The sequence below is a fragment of the Psittacula echo genome (assembly GCF_963264785.1).
Source record: "Psittacula echo genome assembly, chromosome: 1".
Classification (NCBI taxonomy): Eukaryota; Metazoa; Chordata; class Aves; order Psittaciformes; family Psittacidae; genus Psittacula; species Psittacula echo.
In genome coordinates, this window is record NC_137735.1 from 155,898,955 (window position 1) to 155,918,582 (window position 19,628).

At 35.5% G+C, this 19,628-nt stretch overlaps 1 protein-coding gene across 8 annotated transcripts in view; it reads right to left on the reverse strand.

Annotated features, from left to right (window-relative positions):
* NRCAM (neuronal cell adhesion molecule) overlaps positions 1-19,628 on the reverse strand; it is a gene marked incomplete at both ends in the record, with an annotated part of 71,566 nt that overhangs the window by 16,861 nt on the left and 35,077 nt on the right. For 3 of the 8 annotated variants that reach the window (XM_080638903.1, XM_080638902.1, XM_080638905.1), the window contains 7 exons: positions 12,499-12,675; positions 13,693-13,815; positions 14,021-14,225; positions 16,279-16,394; positions 16,703-16,928; positions 17,804-17,874; positions 17,988-18,185. In XM_080638903.1, the coding sequence (XP_080495029.1) occupies positions 12,499-12,675; positions 13,693-13,815; positions 14,021-14,225; positions 16,279-16,394; positions 16,703-16,928; positions 17,804-17,874; positions 17,988-18,185 (1,116 nt within the window). Of the gene's footprint in view, positions 1-1,678; positions 1,832-2,827; positions 2,954-12,489; positions 12,676-13,692; positions 13,816-14,020; positions 14,226-16,278; positions 16,395-16,702; positions 16,929-17,803; positions 17,875-17,987; positions 18,186-19,628 lie in introns of all 8 variants that reach the window. The other 5 variants (XM_080638904.1, XM_080638901.1, XM_080638899.1 and 2 more) reach the window with 4 other exon arrangements.

The following is a 19,628-nucleotide window of genomic DNA, read 5'->3' on the forward strand; positions in this document are numbered from 1 at the left end:
GCAGAAAGACATTTACTCTTGGTGAACTGCTAATGCGGGAGCAATGCAATACACTGTTCTGGTATGCTCAAAAAGATAAACCTGCACACTATGAACATGCTCTCTAGGAATATTTATGGAGCAAAGCCTTTGATATAAAATATTGCAGCTTCATTCCTAATTAAGAACATATTCCATATTCCCGTGTTTTCCTCTTTGTCCATTTAAGATTTTGCAGTGTGTAAAAGCTTTGATAGAGGCTGACGATAGTGTGACACAACATTCTTCTGTAAGAAATATGCTATGTATATAGTTTAGTGCTGGACACTGAACCTTACCATTACCAAGAAGCAGAAAAGATTGTCTTTAGATCCTCTTCTTCCTTAACTACTCAACGACATGAGCCAAGCTGATTGGTTATGAACAGGATTCCTAATTGACTGGCTCCTAATTGACTGTAATTTTTGTGCAGAAAGATGCTTTTGGGAAGGTTTCCATTCAGCTTGTTTTGAATTATACTATAGCCTTACGCTTGCTTTACTGCTACTTTAGACTTTGGATGTGTATTTGCATAAAATTTTACAGATCTGCTTTAATACAACTAGCTGCTCTCTGGCATAAATAGCCTCTGTGTTTAGCCCATACTTATTTGCTTGGCATTGTTATCCAGCACCATGTTCTCAAAACCTTCCTGTTTTGAAAGGAAACTGTGAAAGGAAACTGAAAGGAAATGGAACAAAACAAAGCAAAAAATTATGATTTTAGAAAGTGCTTGCTTTCAAACTGGCATATTCATTATTTACTTTGTTGTCTGGTGGTTTTTACACAATTTTCAAGCATATTTTCATACTGAAACTACTTTCTTAAATCATAACATTCTGGAGTTGGTGAGGCTACTGTGAAATAACTATGCACTGACCAAAATGCTTGGACTGAGCAGAGGAGGCTAGCAAATACACAACAAATAATAACAGATGACTAAGAACATGCTGTGATGGAAACAACATATTCAGCATAACATCAAAAAACATCCAACAAAGCCCTTTCTCTGAGTTAAATGAACAAATATTACTGATTTTTTTATGAAGAAGTAGGACTGAAATATGTACATTAAGGAACTTAAATAGCCTTACTCATTCACAGGATATGGTAGTAATATCAAAATCCATATAAACCCAGTATATGACAGGAAAAGACATTTACAGGTTGGAATCTCTTAACACTGGTATGGACAGATTACATGAGACATCAGATTGAATCTGCACTTCTGGTTATGGAAACATTTTAGCTTAGAGTTTCTGTATTAAAACTAATCATATACAGAATTTTATCTTTAAAAATAAATACTTGGCTCTATTAAAATTATTTAAATACAGCCATCTAATTATATTAGTTAGAAATAAATGAAATATGTCATCTTTAGTGCACAGCACACAGGTTTGAGTGTAAGCAGTGAGTATCTTACCTCTAATCTAAACATTAGAAAAGTAGAGTGTATTGGAAGGAGGAAACATTCATAATCTACACAATAAATGTCCTGGCGTTATTTAGGAGTTCATAAAATAATTCAACATTGCTCTATAAAAGGAACATGCAGAGATAAAGCTACAGCATCTCTTAGCTAGAAGCAGTTCAATGTTTCAGCACTTGGTCTACCACGATTCTGACTACAATACAGAATTGGTATGGCATGCCTCACCTGGACCTGTCTCAAACACATCCTCTGAACTCCTAAAACCAGACAGGCCCTCAGCACCAACCCGGACTTTATATGCTGTTCCTGGTGTTAAACCCTTTAACACAAAGAAGCTTCGAGAACCATTTACAATTTCTTTTTTCCAATCTTCTTTGCCTACAAAAATTTTAGGAAAACAACACAGCGGAATTTTAATTTTCTCTGTATTATTGGAAGATTCTAGACAGAACTCTGTCAACAGTTACTTGACTAAACTATGGACTGGCTGAAAAAGAATCAACTATTTTCTCAGAAAAATAATAAAATCATATAAAATTATGACTTCAAATAATATATTGCATGCAATATATTAAAGACATTGTACATGAGTTATGAAACTATTTTAAACATTTGTTCCATTGTACTAGAAAAACAGTATTTTCATATATTTTTTTAAAAGGCTATTGAACTTGCAATTATAAAATACATTCAGTCAATATTTATTTTAGTTAAGAAGTTTTACATCGCTATCTGAACATCTCTCTCAAATCTGAGACCAATATCCAGAAAAATCCATTTATATTCCAATTTTCAAGTTGGTCATCTTTATTCATAACTTTAGAAGGATAGAAGTTTGAATAGGCATATCTTTTTTTATTAGCTAACTGTGTTTTAATTACTAGTGGTATTATCAAGGATTAAAATTTGGGTTTATGCCAATAAAAGCATGTAATTTGGTTGATGTTTTATTTTAAGGTTTAATTTAACAAGGAATATTGGTTTGATTTGCTGTCATTTATTTTTTCCCTGAATTTGGCATAATTTAAGAAAACTGTTATAGCTTATTTTAATGCAACTAATCATATTTTAGCACATGTAATCACTGCATTATAAACAACTTGATGCAAACTATATTTTTAGAAGTTCACGTTCAAAAGAATTCATAAAATACAAAGGAACAAAGGCTGATATTTTTTCTAAGCATCAAATACCTGCTACACATTGATGTTTATTAAAATAAAAACTATTTGATCTTCATGATCAAATTAAAAAATAATTCTTAAAGGTATTTAAGAACTATTGCTACCATTGGGTCAATTTAGGACCACATTTATAACAGTCTTTAAAATGTATCTGAACACTGTAGCAAAATTTAATGAAATGACTTCTTACTGCCTGCTACACCATATTCAACATAAAAGTGCGCATGATCTGGTCCCTCATACTCCCAACTTATATTGGCATAGGTCTCAGCGGCAGCTGTTGTAACATTTCTGATCCTTGGATAAAGTGGTTGCACTGAATATACAATAGAAAAACAAAGCAGAATGCAAAATTGTGACTTCATACAATAACAAAAAAATATTTTAAGAAGTTACTATTTCAATTTAGACCATATACAAAGCAAGTATAGAACATTTGTCATTGTTTCCATTACTGGAAATCAGTGACTAAAGTATTTGGTAAATGAATCCTAGGCAGTTACTACACTATGAAATTAAAAAGTAACATCTATGTACTCTACTGAGCATGCCCTGTATCACAAAAAATGCCAAATACTTAAAAACAGCTAACTGCCAAACTTCTGGAAAACAGTATTTCTACCCATCTAGATGTGAAATGCAATGGAAAGTGAGAATATTGTCAAGGTAACAGGAAATGGTAGGAAAGAAGAGAGGTACAACAGGGTGAGAAGGGTGGTACACACTTTCCTTTACACCACCTGTCACTGATGGACTGCAAATGCCTCGGCTGCAAGCCCTTATAGGATTTTGTCTCTATTGCATTGATAATGGTAAAAAAGGAAGACAATACCCTTATAGAATGTTGGACGGACAGTGTGCATGACTGGGGAGGCTGCAAAAAGGGTTTCTGAATATCCTTCATCAGAGATAGTAGGAAAGACAAAAATAAACAGTAAAACCACTTTACATCAAAAAGTAACATTTAAATAATACAGCAAAACCTTACCTGTTAAATGAATAACACATGCACACTCTAAGTTCATGCAGGAATCAATTAGTTTTGCTTGGTAAAATATGAAATAGCTAAGTGATACACATGTATTTGAAAACAAGCTGAAGTGTGTGTGTGAATCAGCTTCATTAACATTGCGGATTCACAGCACCTTTAGATATTGGAACACTAAATGTCAGATATTGGAAAGCCAGTATCAAAATACTCTGGTGTGAAGGACACAAATCACTGGAATGCAAGAAGCTGTTCATTAAGGTACTGTGTCTTACTGCTGACATTCTTGTTAGACAGCAGTCCTTTTCACAGATATGCATAATGCCCACATGTATTGACTAAGAATTGAACATGAAAAGAAGTACTTCTCTCTTCAGCATCATGTAATTAGCCACTCTGCTTATACCTTATTTTTTTCCTTTCCAATTATACTTGTTACAAATGGACATATAGTTCAGTATTTTTGTCCGCCTAATATTAATGAAGAATATATTTTAATAGTTCTAGCAGTGTAATAGTGCAGACACAGAAAAGATACTCCTCAAAGGATGAAATTAGTTTTTAATGAAAATACCTCACTTGGTTTGCCACTGACTTTTCTATCTTGCTAAAAATATCTTTTCTGCTAGAAACAGCATCAAAAATACTTCCCAAAGGACTATGAAACATCAGCGGTAAAAGCCTATCCTCAGTAAAGACAAATGGTAGGATTCCAATGGCTTCACCTACACCAGAAAATAAAACAGGCAAAAGCCTGTTCTCAAGGCAAGAGGTGCAGTACAGATTTTATCTATGTACTTGAATTATCTTCTCCTCAAAACAGGATGGCTTTGTCTATATGGCCAACGGGAAAAAGTTCCGAAATAGATTCAGAGAGAAAATGGCCTACTTTGGCACAGTAACATAAATAAATAAATCTATGTAGGAAGCCTCTAGCCCAGGCTAAATAACATGAGTACCATGTCTAGAAAACTGCAGGTTTTGAGTATTTTTAAAATATCTAAGTTATTCAAGTCACACAAATTCTCCTGAAAATATGTCACGATAACAAAACGTATCTCACAATATCAGACTTCTTATCCCCATAGTTGCATCAAATTTTTCTTCTTAACTCTATTCCAGTAGTACTTCTTCAACTCTTCAACCTGTATTAAACTAATTATTCCCACATTTGATGTCTCTGTATGTAAATTGAGCTTGTATATTTTATACGTAATTTCTTTCACCAACCAAAAATAATAAGGAACATATTATCTAAAAACTAAAGAATATATTTATTCCTTGGCTAAAACCACATGAAAAAAAAAATCAAATAGGAAGCACAAGATTTTAAACCAGTCATCTAGGTTACTAAGTCAAAAACAAACCCCCTAAGAAATGCCAGTGCCAGAGATGTCTATGAGAAGTCTAAAATGTAACCATATATACTATGGTAATGCAAGGGGATTAGATTCTGCTTCTCTGTGCCACTTGAAGGTATTAAGAGGAAAGAATAGCAGCCTCTAAATTTAGAAGGTGCAGAGTCTGACATTGCAGACGGGGTATATAACTTCCTTTCTCATTTGTACATAGGAACAGGTGTTTGTTACAAACAGCATCAAAGTACTTGTTCTGTGCCAAGAAAATAACTGGTCTGTATTCTAAATGACTTTGTTTTGCTCCATTAAATTGTGTTTTTTCAAACTTGTCTTTCCCTGGATTCTGCTTTTCCACAAAAGAATTAATTAGCGCACAACTGTATGACTGATATTTGTCACCAATGTTAGAAAGAAGAAACTATTAGCAGTAAACTGCTTCAAACTCTTGCAAACAGATGCCACAAAATTATGCCTAACTTCTCCCTCATCATGCCTGAACACTTGGGGATGAAGGTAACTCTCATCTTGTGTGAAAGACTCCAGATTACAGACAGCTTCTGTAACACTAACCAAATTCGATAATCACATTCCTATCTTACCTTGTGTTTTGGTTCGCAACTGATTCATGCTTACATTTATCAGACGTACTCTTATCTGATTCTTACCAACAGCTGTTTGTATAGATTTATCCATTTGCAGTATTTGGTAAGATGTAAGTTTTGTGGGTTTTTTTCCTGTTGAATCCAGTGCACCAAGAAATTTGTTCAGCAGAACATTTAATTTCAGAATCACTATTTTTGTAATTCCTTCTCTTTTGCATTACTGCTTGATCTAATTTTCTTAGCAAGCCTGGAAAATTTTAGTTAAGTCTGTTAAATGTGCCATATCTGCAACATGAATATAAACACAGGAAGATAAAAGATGGATCCTGAGTTGATGAAAGCACAGAGTCGAAGTGGTTACAACATTTAAAGCTTGTCTCCAATCTACCCAGACACTTGATTTCTCAATCAGCACACCTCTAATTATAATTAACCTCTTAGATCTTCAACATGTTTCCCAGCCCTGTTCACAAATGCAAAGTCTGTAATTGTTAGCTGGCAGAACCTCTCAGCATGTGCAAAGTGCCAGTTGGTAAAGAGAGGGATTGAAAGCTTTGTCTCAGGGAGCAGGAGTTTTCAGTAGTGGAGCACTGTGCTTTCTTGATCTGTAACCACGCTCAACACTGTGCAGCAGCGCTGGCAAAAGCCTCACTCTAAAACTGATGGGAATGGATTGTTGATAAGCTACATTTTTTATACAGACTGACTCCTATTCAGCTACCTCCACTAAATTAAGCTCTTTTATTCACACTACGATAAAATGCAAAATTTAGCTGGGACCTCTGAGAACAGTTTCATTCCTGTAGCAAGATATAGCATTAAAGTATTTGCCAGTTGCTGAGAAAGTGGCCTAAGCTCAAAGTAAAATTTTCCTTCCAATTCAAACTCATTCCTTTGCCCTTTTTAGTACAGTTTTTTGTAGAGATCTATTTAATCTTCCATTCTTTCAGGAACAGAGTTCCTCCAAACAACACAGTTATATTTGGGCTGCAGATTCAACAGAATTTAGTAAGACATGATATGAGATGTGAATAGCTTTTAACAACAGAACAGGTACTCTCTCTCAAGATTTAGTTCAGCAGAACAATAAATTAAATAATCCCCAAAGTGACTAAACTTTAGGAATTTTCATAGGATTCACCTGATTTCCAGGCAAAAATGGCAGGTAAGTGACAAGCACACATTTGAAGATTGGTGTCAAATGGAAAAAAACCCAACACAAAACCACAAAGCAATATATCAGAGACAATTAGTTAAAATGCATATATGGAGAGAAAAATAAATTCAAGGGAGATAAAAAAAAATAAACCACTCAAGAAAAGATGAAGGAAACCGGTAAGAGATTCTGCCAGAGCCTGTAACACACAGAGAAGGGTTTTGCTTTTGCTTGCTTTTTAATGTACCAGTTTTAAAGTATGAAATTCAAGCCTTAGTATAACAGTAGGAGTGAATTCCATTTCTGGCAGTGAGAGATGGGCATTAGTAACTTTTAAGATAATTTAGGCCATTGCAAGAGCATTCCTGTAGTGCAATAAATACAAAAGAAGAAATGCAAGAAATCATTTCACTGATAAGCATTTAGATGGCATGGATTTTGTATGACATCTACAAAGCAAAAGGTATTTGTAGGAATATTTGCCTTGCGATAAAACCATAATTTTCTCTAGTCTGGTATGAAAAGCATCATCATTGTTCCCAGCAGACTTAAAAGGGGACAGAACAGTGGCTCTGCTTAGCAGAAAAACAATCACATAGATTTATCATGAAGAAGTCCACAGAGAGAGAGTGGCTGAAGCAGGAGTACAAAAATACCAGAACAACTTGAAAAGAAAAAGCATCTTGAACTTGTTAATGAAAAATATGGAGACATTATGTGAAGGGATTCAAAGAGGGAGGGAAAACAGATGGTGGGCAGGGAAAATGATTTAAAGAACAGTACTTTGTATGGAACAAAAAAAATTGAGATTACTCTATCTTCTACAAAGAGACCAGAGTTATGAACTCAGTTGAGAATGATTTCTAGCCTACAGTGAAGAGCTACATAATGGAGATTCAGTCAGAAGAAAAAGAATACTTTCAAACTCAGAGGCTAGACTACTTGTTTTTCTCCCTTGCAAAACAAGTATTCCTATCAATAATACTTGTGATGTGAAGTTCAAATAAATGTGGCAGACTAGACTGAGTACTGCATTGACAGGAAGCATTAGCTTCAATTAAAGATAACTGTCATCTCACAACCTTGTTTTAATTGCAGTTCATTGTCTGTGTATATGCAGACAACAAGACTTTGCTTTCAAATAAAAATCTTGATTAAACCAAAAAGAAGAAACAAGAAGGCTTGTGAAATGAGACTCACACATCATGCAATGACTCTCTACACTTTATCTTACAACAAACACAGTAATGAGCCCACGTGACTGTTTATTTTAATCAGCAACTCTCATTTCTACTACTAGTCAAATCTGTATTCTCTTCCTTCCGCTATAGACCAGTTATTTAAAAATTCTAATAGAAAAGGGTGGAAAAGGCTTGACTCCAGTGATGACCTCAGTCACACTCCAGCTGCTAATGTAATTATTTTGAATGTAATCAAGTTATTATTTCCCATTTTTTCTCACACCTCTGTTACCTCATGCTTGTCGTTAGATGTCGATACATATACTAATGCACACTGCTTACCTAGTACTGGGTATAATACATCATGTTTCACACATGCAGTTTTCAGACACATTCGGAATACAGGTTGCTAAGAAGAAAAACACGTATTTCTTCTGTGTAGTGTCATAATTTGACAACATTTAAATCACTTTTAACACCACAGTATTAGAAAGGAAAAATGATAGTGCAACTCAAATAGGAGTATCAGCTATAGCAGGACATCTTGGCCATCTGGTAAAATAATGTGTCTCATGATTTACTCATGAGATTGTGAGAGAATTACATGGATCTGTTAAGTTTCCCTTAGAGAAGAAAAAACCCTCAATTCTTGTGATTTGCCAAGATCCATTGTACTTGTGCTGTCTGATACAATGGCACTGTCTAAAGAACTTTTTTATTAGGATGGTGCCCATATTACAGGGGGACAATATCTTCTTATACTGTCCCCCCCTTTCTATTCAAGCTACAGGCAAAAAAAGTGATTCCTTTATCTAAATTCTGTAGCTTTGATCTCATATTTCATGTTTTCAATTAAAATTTTTATTTAACCTCATGGAAAAAAAATGCACAAAACTTGCTTCTCTAGTTACTGGTCTAGACTATACTAGATATCTTTACTTAACACCAGTACAGTCATTATAATAAAACAAACTCAGTTGAAACAAATATTAAAATACTAGGCGCAGCAGTAAGCAGACTGCGGTTACTCTCATTTTTTTTAAAGTAATAAAAGACTATGAAGGGCCCACGCTTGTCTCAAAAGACGGCAAAGGACAAACGGTGCCAAGAGACAGCGGATGTATTTCAGAACTACAATAAAAATATTGGGACACTCTAAGAACCTTAGATTTACTGAAGCAATACTTCCCTCTGCATTTTAATGTAAAATTTTAGTCTGAGAAGTGAAATATGTCCCAAGTGGCACAGCTTGCCCTGGTTTGAATGATTTCAATTCCTCCAGAACCTTGTGTTTAATGTTTCTGACTGGCCAAGCTGCAAGTCTTCAGGGGCACCTAGTCAGCAGAAAACACCTAATAGAGAAATTCCAGTACAATTTAGGCTGGCTGAATCTGGGACCTATTGTCTTCTTAACTTCCAAGATTAACGTACTCAAATTGAAACAGAAAGGTTAATTAAAATCTTCTGGTAAGTTCTGCCCTTCAAAACAAACAAAAAAAATATTTTTGGTCACAAAAAGGTTGGGATTACTCAAATTTCACTATCTCCTTGGTTTCACTTTGGGTTCATATTAGTAGGAATTGTATCTACATACAGGCCCTCCTGCAATTAATGGAGGAATAAAAATTCACTGCTTGGTATGGCTCCTTGAGTGGGCTGAGTATTTCTATCTTCCAAATCCACTCACTCATGAGACAAAATCACTTGGTACTTGGTAATATGATAATCCTATCCTTCCTCATGGTCCCTGATCAGTAGCAAAACAGTTAATGTGTTAATGTAAGTAACCAGTATGAACATTCATCTCAGACCTGCAGCAACTCAGATGTCCTAACAGATGCCATTGCTTTAGTTCTATCCTGTTCGCAGTTCCAAAGTTTTCTTTGAAATAGTAAGAGCTAGATGCTACAGGAATATGTGAAAACTTTGAAACCATAAACAGCATGGAACCAAATGAAGACATCTGCTTAGTTTTCAGAGAATCTGAGATGACAGCTCTGAAATATGAGCTGCTCCAGCTGATCTTACAAATAAGATGCTTTCTGCTAGCCACAGACTGTGATACAGCTATAATTAGACCTCAGTTTCACACAGAGAATCCACTTTTCCTTTCATGAGTTTTTATAGCCAGCTATAAATAATTAGAATTTATCTGCTGTTAATGTCCAAGACTACCAGCCAGATTGAAGTGCTCAAATCTGTGCTGACTTCTCAGCTACAACTAAACTGAAAACCAGTAAGGAGCTGTCATTACAATAAATCCATAACTCCATACACTAACCAGAAACGCATCACATATTAGAATACACTTATATGTACAAATATACATATTATACATGCACAAATGCACACATACATGTGTATATTATAGTCTGAATCATATGAGACCGAGAAAATTAAGTTTCTTTTTATGGCTATTATTATTCTAAATACCTGAGCATCAAGTGGAAATAAAATATATGTAAAACACTTTATCTGCCTCCTCCAAGTTGGTAAAAAATACTGGCTATTTCATGCATAGATTTTGATTTGGGATGGGTATGGTCTGAGAATCTGAAGCACAGATGTTCATTGGTGTCAATGACACTCCTGTGATAAAATGACACACACATATAGAGACACCTTTCTGACTTATAGCAACCTAACAGTCCTCAGGACAACCTTTGCTTTTGACAGCAAAGGTATCAAAATTCACAAGAACTGCATCATAAAAAAATAAGTATTACCGAATTCAAGAATAAGGTTAACAATAGGTCCCACTCACTGAAATATCCTCAAGTATTCGTTCACAAGATCTGTGAACCTAAGACAGCAGGAAGCCATTTGCCTGTATATTCAAGCTGATACTCAAACTGAGAAGTATACAGAGGGTATTGTCAGTCATCTGTCTCTTGTGCACAGTTGACTTGCAAATAAAATAAATGTGATCAAATGGGTAGCATTAATCAGCAGTGAGAACAAGAGTGCACTTACTTTTTTAAAACAACAGAAAAATTGCACATGGCACAGGCAGTAAAAAAATCTCCTTTGCAGAAGAGCTGACTTTCTACTCCAGCTAATCAGTGCAAGTGCACCTGGATCCTGAATATTTGTGACACTGACATACATCTGTTAAATATTCAGAAATAATTAGACTTTGCTGAAGCAAGGCTAATGAATTCCTATGGAACTATATGGCAAAAAGTAAGATGAAAGGTATTAATAAACATTCTGTATTCCTTTAAAAAAATCACCAAAACCCCAACAAAGCCCACAAATGTTTTCTTCCAGCACTAATTAACACTTTGTATAGCAATGTGTAGTTCAAGATTTTCTGTCCTTACCACTGCAATTCCCCCATTTGCAACACTGCAAAATCCACACATTAACAAATCATGCAGTTTCATTTTACCTTTGCCTGCACCTACGGCAGGATGGAGAATACCAGCTTTAATGGAGGAAAACAAGAACAGGAACACTATATAATTAGATACAACACCAACGGGAACATACACATATAATTTCATTATAAAACAGAAAAGCATGCAGACTAGATAAAATGTATTAATTCAAATAAATTAGAAACGACCCACTTATGCTGAACACTGACAGACTATTACAAGACAAAAATTAATATACATGCATTTACAAAATTTCATGGCTCATGCTTGTTAAGGTTCACAATTTAAAATAAATGTAGTTTATATGCAACCTTAATACAATATTAGAGAAACTGCATTGCATACCAATTCATCTATGGAAATTCCAATAAACTATAATTTTACTAAGCATAAAAATATGTGAAAAGATGGTATCAAAATAGACTTCTAATAATAAGATGTGCAAAATCATAAAATACTTTCCTCCCAAATTTTCCCTTTGCTTAACATCTTTAACAAAATAACTGCCAAAATCAGAGATCTAGAATGACAATAAATGTAAAAATCAATAACAGGACTAAAGAATATACCTAGAAAAGGTATATAAAAAATACTATACGATGTCACCAGTTACTTGGGGCCATAGATGACAAATTTATTTATGCAGAGTTTTTTAAGTTTAAGGGTTTTTTACAGTTTTTTCCAGCTCTGTAAAGAAAAAAAAGTTGAGACCTCATAGAAGTTGTTGCATACTTCAAAAGAGAAATTATTTCCACTAGCCATGAAGCTGCATCATTTCATGGATAGTTAGAATCAATGATCTAAAGATCTTTTCCAAACTAAAAGATTCTATGATTCTATTTCAGTATTGTTCTCTGTGATCAGAGCAGATCAACAAAGCAGAATACACAAGCAGAGGAAAATCACTTCAAATGTAAACTTACATGCATCTTTGAAGCCCAGAAAAGCTGAAAACCTAGAACTTGCAAGTTTATATTAAAAGGAGGGGCTTTACACCTTTTTCGGGACTTCTACAACTGTGGAAAACCTTTACACACCTTTTCTTAAAAACTATTTAAAATTTTTTATTAGTTAAGAAAGCTCTAGAAAAAAGTAGGGGCTATTTCTTTGATGGAAGGAAGTAGTAGAAATAGTTTTAATAAAATTTGCAGTGGTTTCTAAATTCTACAGGTTTCCTCTATACATACCCATCTTACCTTCATCCATAATTGTTACTGCTTCCTCAGTTATCTGATTTCCTGATCCAACTGAAGTTTGTGCATTAAAGTAAAACTTGTACCGTGTGCTGTAATTTAAATTTTTTAATATCAAGCTGCTCTCGTTGGCAGGAATTCTTATCTCTACCAGGGGACCCAATTCATGTGTGTTGTTGACTGTTGTTACAAGTGGAAAAAAAAGGTTAGTTAGGAAAATCGACTACATTGTCATTGTGCTAAAACAGGAAATTTTGTTGATATTGTTTGTATTTATTTGCTTTGTTTGTCTGCTGCACTGCCCATTTCAGGTTATATGAATGATAATCTACAGTTTCAAAAGAAAGTCACCTTTGTGTAAAAAGGATTTACTCAAGAAGCCAAAATTCAACAGGGAGATTGGAAACACCTGTAAGTTTTAAAAGTACAACTTTCATTCTGGTAAATATCTGAATTCAAAGCAACTGAGTCCACATCAAATCACCTGAACTTACACACATTTGAAACACTGACCATTAAAAAATTCTGAAACTCTACACTAGCTGCCTCATAATAAATCCAGTATGCTTAGGAATAGAAAAATACTCAAGTAACTTGTATATAATGCAGTGGAAGTTGGTAAGTTGAAGAAAACAAACTTCCTTAACCCGTGCCATGCATACAAACCTCTTAAATATTCAGTGTCACTGCTGACAGATTTCTGGACAAATAAGCAGTGGCATGGGGATCCTAAGGAAGTGACTTATACCTCTGATATGAGTAAATAGCACATCTATGAATTTTCCTTTTAAGAGTAAAATACCATGAAAACTGCAGAAGCAGACAACAATGTAACTGTCATGTATTTTGATCTACTTCTAATGATATTTTCTCAGCAGTTCAAATATGGGATTTGTAAGTGTGGTGTCTTGCTTCTAACTTGGCAGTCAATTATATTTAGGACTTCCATTTTTCTTTGAAGCATGATTTGAAGAAAAAAGTAATGGAAAAGAGCTAACTTTGTACTTAAGCAAGTGAAGTTTTCCAGTCATCTATAGTGTCAACATACATTAATCTTTTCCAAACTTGACATCTATGACGCAATCATAACTTTTGTACATATAATACATTAACTTAACATATTTTTTCTTAATAAACTGATTTCTATTTGGTACACCTATTGTCTAAGTTAAACTTATATATTTATAATCAACTTACTTGGCTGAAACTTCAGTATATATGATGTCAAAACACCGTTTGGATGGGTTGGTGAACCCCACTCCAGCGTCAGAGAGTCCAATGTTGGGTTAGTAATCTTCAAAAAGGAGGGTGAGCTGGGAACTTTTAAGAAGAATATACTGTAAATACAGAGTAGATTAACTTACAACATCTGATGAATTATTAATTCTTAAAATATTATTGTATTGTATTATATAATAATAATAGATTCTTATTTTATGATGTCTAAAATGAAAAGTCAGCAATTATACCCTTATTGTTCTATTTCTGAATATTAAGTTTATTCTTCATATTTCTTATATCATACCTCCTTCGGGGGTCCTAAATACTTTGTCTGGACTTGCTGGTCCTTCTCCTTTACCATTAGCAACTCTAACATTCAGCTTGTAAGTACTATATGGTTCCAGCCCCGGCAACATTCCAAAAGTCTTGTTTCCTCTGAAAGTCAAGATATTTTTTTCTACATGTCGCCTACTCCTTCTGGATAGACTCTGGACTTTCCAGTAGTAAACCTAAAGACAAAAGAAAATCTACAGTGAGTATTTAAAGTGTCCTGATTTTACAAACTCAAAGCTTTTTCATGATTATCCATCAATTATAGGTAGGAATAATTGCAATTTTAATAAACTCAGGTGAGACACAGCATAGAGCTTTCCTGCTCCAGAAATAGGCTTTGTCCAGAAACAGTCATGTCTACACAACTATCACCTGCCAGTTCTGCTAATGCTCAAAGTCAGTTTCACACAGGTTATGGTTTGGAATTACATTACTATGTGATGGTTCTCATGTTAGCAAGTCCAGCTGGGAGGTAGGACTCATTCAAATCATCCGTTCTTTGAGCAAGATGTCTACATAGCTTCCGAAGCAGACTTGCACTTTGCCACCTTGTTATGTCACACACCTGACCATGCTATTCCCTATGATGTGAAAGCCAAGTAGACATTTTTAAATGGGAGAGAAACCAAAATATTTGTCTGGGCTGGAAAAACACACAAGTCCTGAAAGGTCTCCAAGGTTACATTCATGGAAAGATTTCCACCTAAGGACAGGAAGACTATTCATTCATGCCACAAAGCTGCTTCTGGTGGTCATTTTGCTGATTTTCTAAGAAACTACAGATGAGCCTCAGAGGTAATTAACTTGACTGGGCTCTCTTTATTACACAGTCTCTCTAACATGATATCTGGGAAGATATTAACAGTTGCTCCTACAAAGACTTGTATTACTTCAAAGATTGTCACCTTCAAACACATCATCGTTCATTTTTCACTTCTGTAATTTTTATGCATGTATGATCATAGACTAAAACTGACAAAGCAATGCAATGCCTTTTAGGCCAACTGCAAAACACCTCTTTAAATGAGGAAGCTGGAATTTCACGTACGAATTCAAGGGAACTGTTAAGACTTACAAAGCCCAACTAGACAGCTTATAAAGCAATGTTACACTAACACCAGGTTCCAATTGCTAACAACATACCATATCACTCTAATCACTGTTAAATGGTACCATGTTTTACATGGCTTGAGTTAATGTTTTTCAGCACCACCAGCTGTCATCCTGTAGCTCTCATCCCACCAACTAGTGTATAAAGCCATTTACAAGGTAACAGAAGCTTGAAGTGTTGGTACCATTACTATTGAAATTCATAAGATATAGTTCACGATGTTTTAAGAACTGTTAGCCAGTAACATGTCTCAAAGCACGTTATTATAGATGGGTCATCACTTTTCACTAGGCAGGCTGAAATTAAAAGAGAGCTTTAATAAGATGGGTTTGATAAGCAGCGATTTGGAAGAGGAAAATGACAGTGAAAGAGACTGCATTACATTTTTCATGTACTGTATTGAATAACCACCGAATTCATAAGAGTAACAGGGAAAAAAATGACAGCAGTAACAATGAAAAGAATTATTTTTAAAAGTTCTTCTTAGGTTTGAAATGCCTTATAACACAGTATATCTCACCAAGATAAATTCATTAAATAGGAAAGCCTGAATTTGCTAGTAGGATTTTTCTGATGTGCTTAAAAAGAGCTAGTCATGTCCTTTGTAAGCTACACCAATAGCTAAGACATTCCAAGCATACTCTGCATCCATGAAAAGTTTTCCATGTGTATAAAGCTTTATAAGAATACCTACCCACCAGGTCTGAGGGATTGTCATGTTTTTGACCTATTTTAGCTCGATTTATCTGTATCTACAAAAATTATTTAAGAAACTTTTGCTGCATCTGCAACTTATTCAATGGCATACCACTGTCACATTTGTCCTAGCCATAACAGCAAAATTACTCAGCGGTCAGGTCTGTTGTCAGTCCTGTGGTCTTGTTTTATTTACGGCTCAAGGACAATGTCAGAGGAGGCTACTACTACAAGGTTGCAACATTGTTGAAATTTAAATGAATTGTATCAATATTGTTGCTCTTTTCAGCAAAACCTGCGAGCTCACTGAAAAGCAAGAGTCCTCTTACACACCAGTAGTTTCAATCTGGATACAATCACATATATAGGAAGAGTGATCTATTGTAATAAATAAGGAACTCAATGCTTTTGACTCCACTTACTTTGTATCCTTGAAGGTGTCCTCGGACAGTTTTTAGTGGAACTGGGTCCCAATGAACCTTTGCTAACGTGCTGTTAATAACATGAACCTGCACATTGCCTGGCGCAACCATTGGCACTGTGTGGAAAGGAGGCAACAAGTACCTAGTTAGAATGAGAAACCACACGAACATACTTTTTCAGAATGAGTCTTTGCATTGCACTCAAGGAGTAAGTTAAAATGTTCCTATGCTTAAAAAGCTGACCTCAGGATTAATACTATAGAGTATTATGAAGCTTTATTATCTTCAAATTACTTCATTTTAAGAAAAAAACAAAACCAATGACTATCTCCCTTTTTCAGTATCTTAGTATTTTAAATACCCATTTAGGTTACACATTTAGTTGCTTTTAATCAGTACAACTGAATCAAATTACAAAACTTACAGTCTTCCCCAGAATGTCCAATCACCTCTGATGGCTCTGGTGCATATCCCAGGTCATTTAAAGCTTGTACTTTTATTTCATAGGGAACAAAAGTTGGTGTACCAGACACGATATATTTAGATACATTTGCAACTATAACAGATGTCCATTCATCATCAACATCTTTCTGTCGCCAACTGACTTTGTACTGAAGCCCTGGTCCGTTAGACTGAAAACCTTTTAAAGACTGAAATGAAAAGAAATATTACTGAAAATATTCAGAAGCATCTGAAAAATCCAAAGCCACAAAGGAAATGTACTGATTCTTCTTTAAAATTTTACTGAAAATTTACCACTGTGTTCTGTGATGGAGAAACACTGCTGAATTTCCAAGCTATGCAATTTAGCTTTTACAGGACGCCAGTTTAGTTGCTTTTGATCCATTTGTAAAAATCACACTGGATCCTGGCTAATTCTCATGCAATCAAAGACTGGGATTTCTGTATACATACCTGGTTTTCAAGTATTTCTTAAAAAGTGGAAGAAGGAAAAAGAGACTTACACCATCTCCCTGTAAACTGTTGCCTAGACAATGTTTCCTTGCCTGGGATGGGAAACTAGTTTTACATGGCTCTTCTTGAGCTCCCGTCATGATGGTAAGGGCATTATAGAGAAAACTTTTACACAGAAATTTTGAGTGGAACAATGCACAATAGCTTAGTTTATCACAAAAGTTGATGGTAGAATCAGGACTCACATTAGAATTCATTGTAAAAATAAGACTCTACTTGAGATAAACCTCAATTTACATATTTAAGTTTTCCTAAACTGGCAGCAAAACATCCTGTATTTTCAGATTAATGGCTTACCTTGAAAAATCACTCAAGGAAAATACAGCATCTTAATTTATTTATTTATTTATTTTTAATTCCATGTTGCTTATCCCTCAAAATGTCTGGGAAATGTCTGGATTTTACTCCTTTTCAAGACTGTTTTAAGCAAGCAATGCATTGAGTATTCTCATAGTATGTTCACAGTTAGATTATTATTATTTCTCAAAAAAAAAAAAAAAAGCTACTCACAGACTTGAAAGCAAATGAAACCTCAAAATCCCAAACTTACCTCCCATGTTATTACCAAATTATCAGGTTCTGAGCCTATCCCTTGCACATTAGAAGGATTTTCATCAGGGTCTAAAAATAAAACATTTGCATGTGAACAAGAATGACTGTTGTTTGCATTCCAAGCAAATTCAATGCCATTCATAGAAGAAATCAATCACTGGTAAGTGGGAGAAGTTATTTACTTGCAGATTTGGTCAGGTACTGCTCAGATGGTTCACTCGGCTGACTTCTGCCAATCTCATTGACAGCTATCACACGGAATGAGTAGTTGACATACGGAGACAATTTCAACTGTACTGTTGTCTGAGTTCCAGGAACTTCCGTCTGGTAATGCCATACCCCTGGTTCATGCAGTCCATCTTCATATTCAATCACAAAGTCTGTAAACAGAAAATGAATCCAACTTTATGTCAAAACTTGCAACACCTTCCTAAATCAATATAGGCATTTCTGAGCTAGCTAATCAGAACGGAGTGATCCAATCTCTGCTTTTGAAAACAATGGAAATTGAAATGTAAGTACATAAACCAGAACACAGATCTATAATGTGCATCTCAAAACTACTACCTAGGTAATCAATATATAACATATAAATTATAAAATATAATATATACAATATATGACATATAATATAAAATATACATCATGGCTTGACTTCGCGAACGAAGATTTGGGACGGGCTTTACCCACGCTTACTACAAGAGCGGTGATGACTAAAAAGGCCAATGTGGGATAGGCAAATCTGCTTGCAAAAAGCACAGTGAAAGGTGTCCTTGGGTGGTATAGGCGGGGTGCGATTCTTTCTACGTTGTCTTTTCTCCTCGAGACTAATTCTGCGTGTGCTCTCAAAGGAGACAACAGCGTTATGTACGGTGTGTCTCCAACTGTCCCGATTGGAGGCCAAGGTGGACCACTGGTGGTAATCAATATGGACAAGGCTGAGGTGTTGTTTCAGGGAGTCCTTATATCTCTTCTTTGGGGCAGTTCTCGTGGTAACCGGTGGCGAGTTCACTGTAAAACACAATCTTAGGGAGGCGGTGATCCTTCATCCTAGAGATGTGCCCTGCCCAGTGCAGCTGTGATTGCAGCAGTAAGGCCTCGATACTGGTGACCCCTGCCTGTTCAAGGACAGTAAGATTTGACACATAGTCCAATGGATGTTTAGAATTGTAAGGAGGCAGCGCCGATGGAAGTGTTAGAGGAGTCGCAGGTGATGGAGGTAGATAACCCATGATTCAGACCCATATAAAAGAGTGGACAGTACAATGGCTCTGTAGACACTGATCTTTGTACTTTTCTTCAGGTGTTTATTGCACCAGACTCTTTAATGGAGTTTTCCGAAGGCTCTATACGCCTTTGCTATTCTGTTGTCTGTCTCTTTGTTGATCGTGGTATTTGAGGAAACAATGCTTCCCAGATGGCTGAACTGCTGAACTGACTTAAGCTCTGACTTGCCAACGGTAATGTGGGGATGATGATAATCTTCTTGTGGTGCAGGTTGGTAGAGAACTTCTGTCTTCTTCAAGCTGACTTCCAGCCCAAAAAGCTAGGCCACCTCCGCAAAGCAAGATGTTAAGCGCTGCAGAGCTGCTTCTGTGTGGGCAACAAGGGCGGCATCATCAGCAAAAAGCAGTTCACGGACAAGATGATTTAAGGTCTTAGTGTGGGGCTTCAGTCGCCTTAGATTGAATAGGTTCCCATCGGTACGATATCGAATATAAATGCCGTTTTGTTCATTGAGGTCTACAGTAGCCCTTCGGAGCATCGTGCTGAAGAAGATTGTGAATAAAGTTGGTGCCAGAACGCAACCTTGTTTCACACCA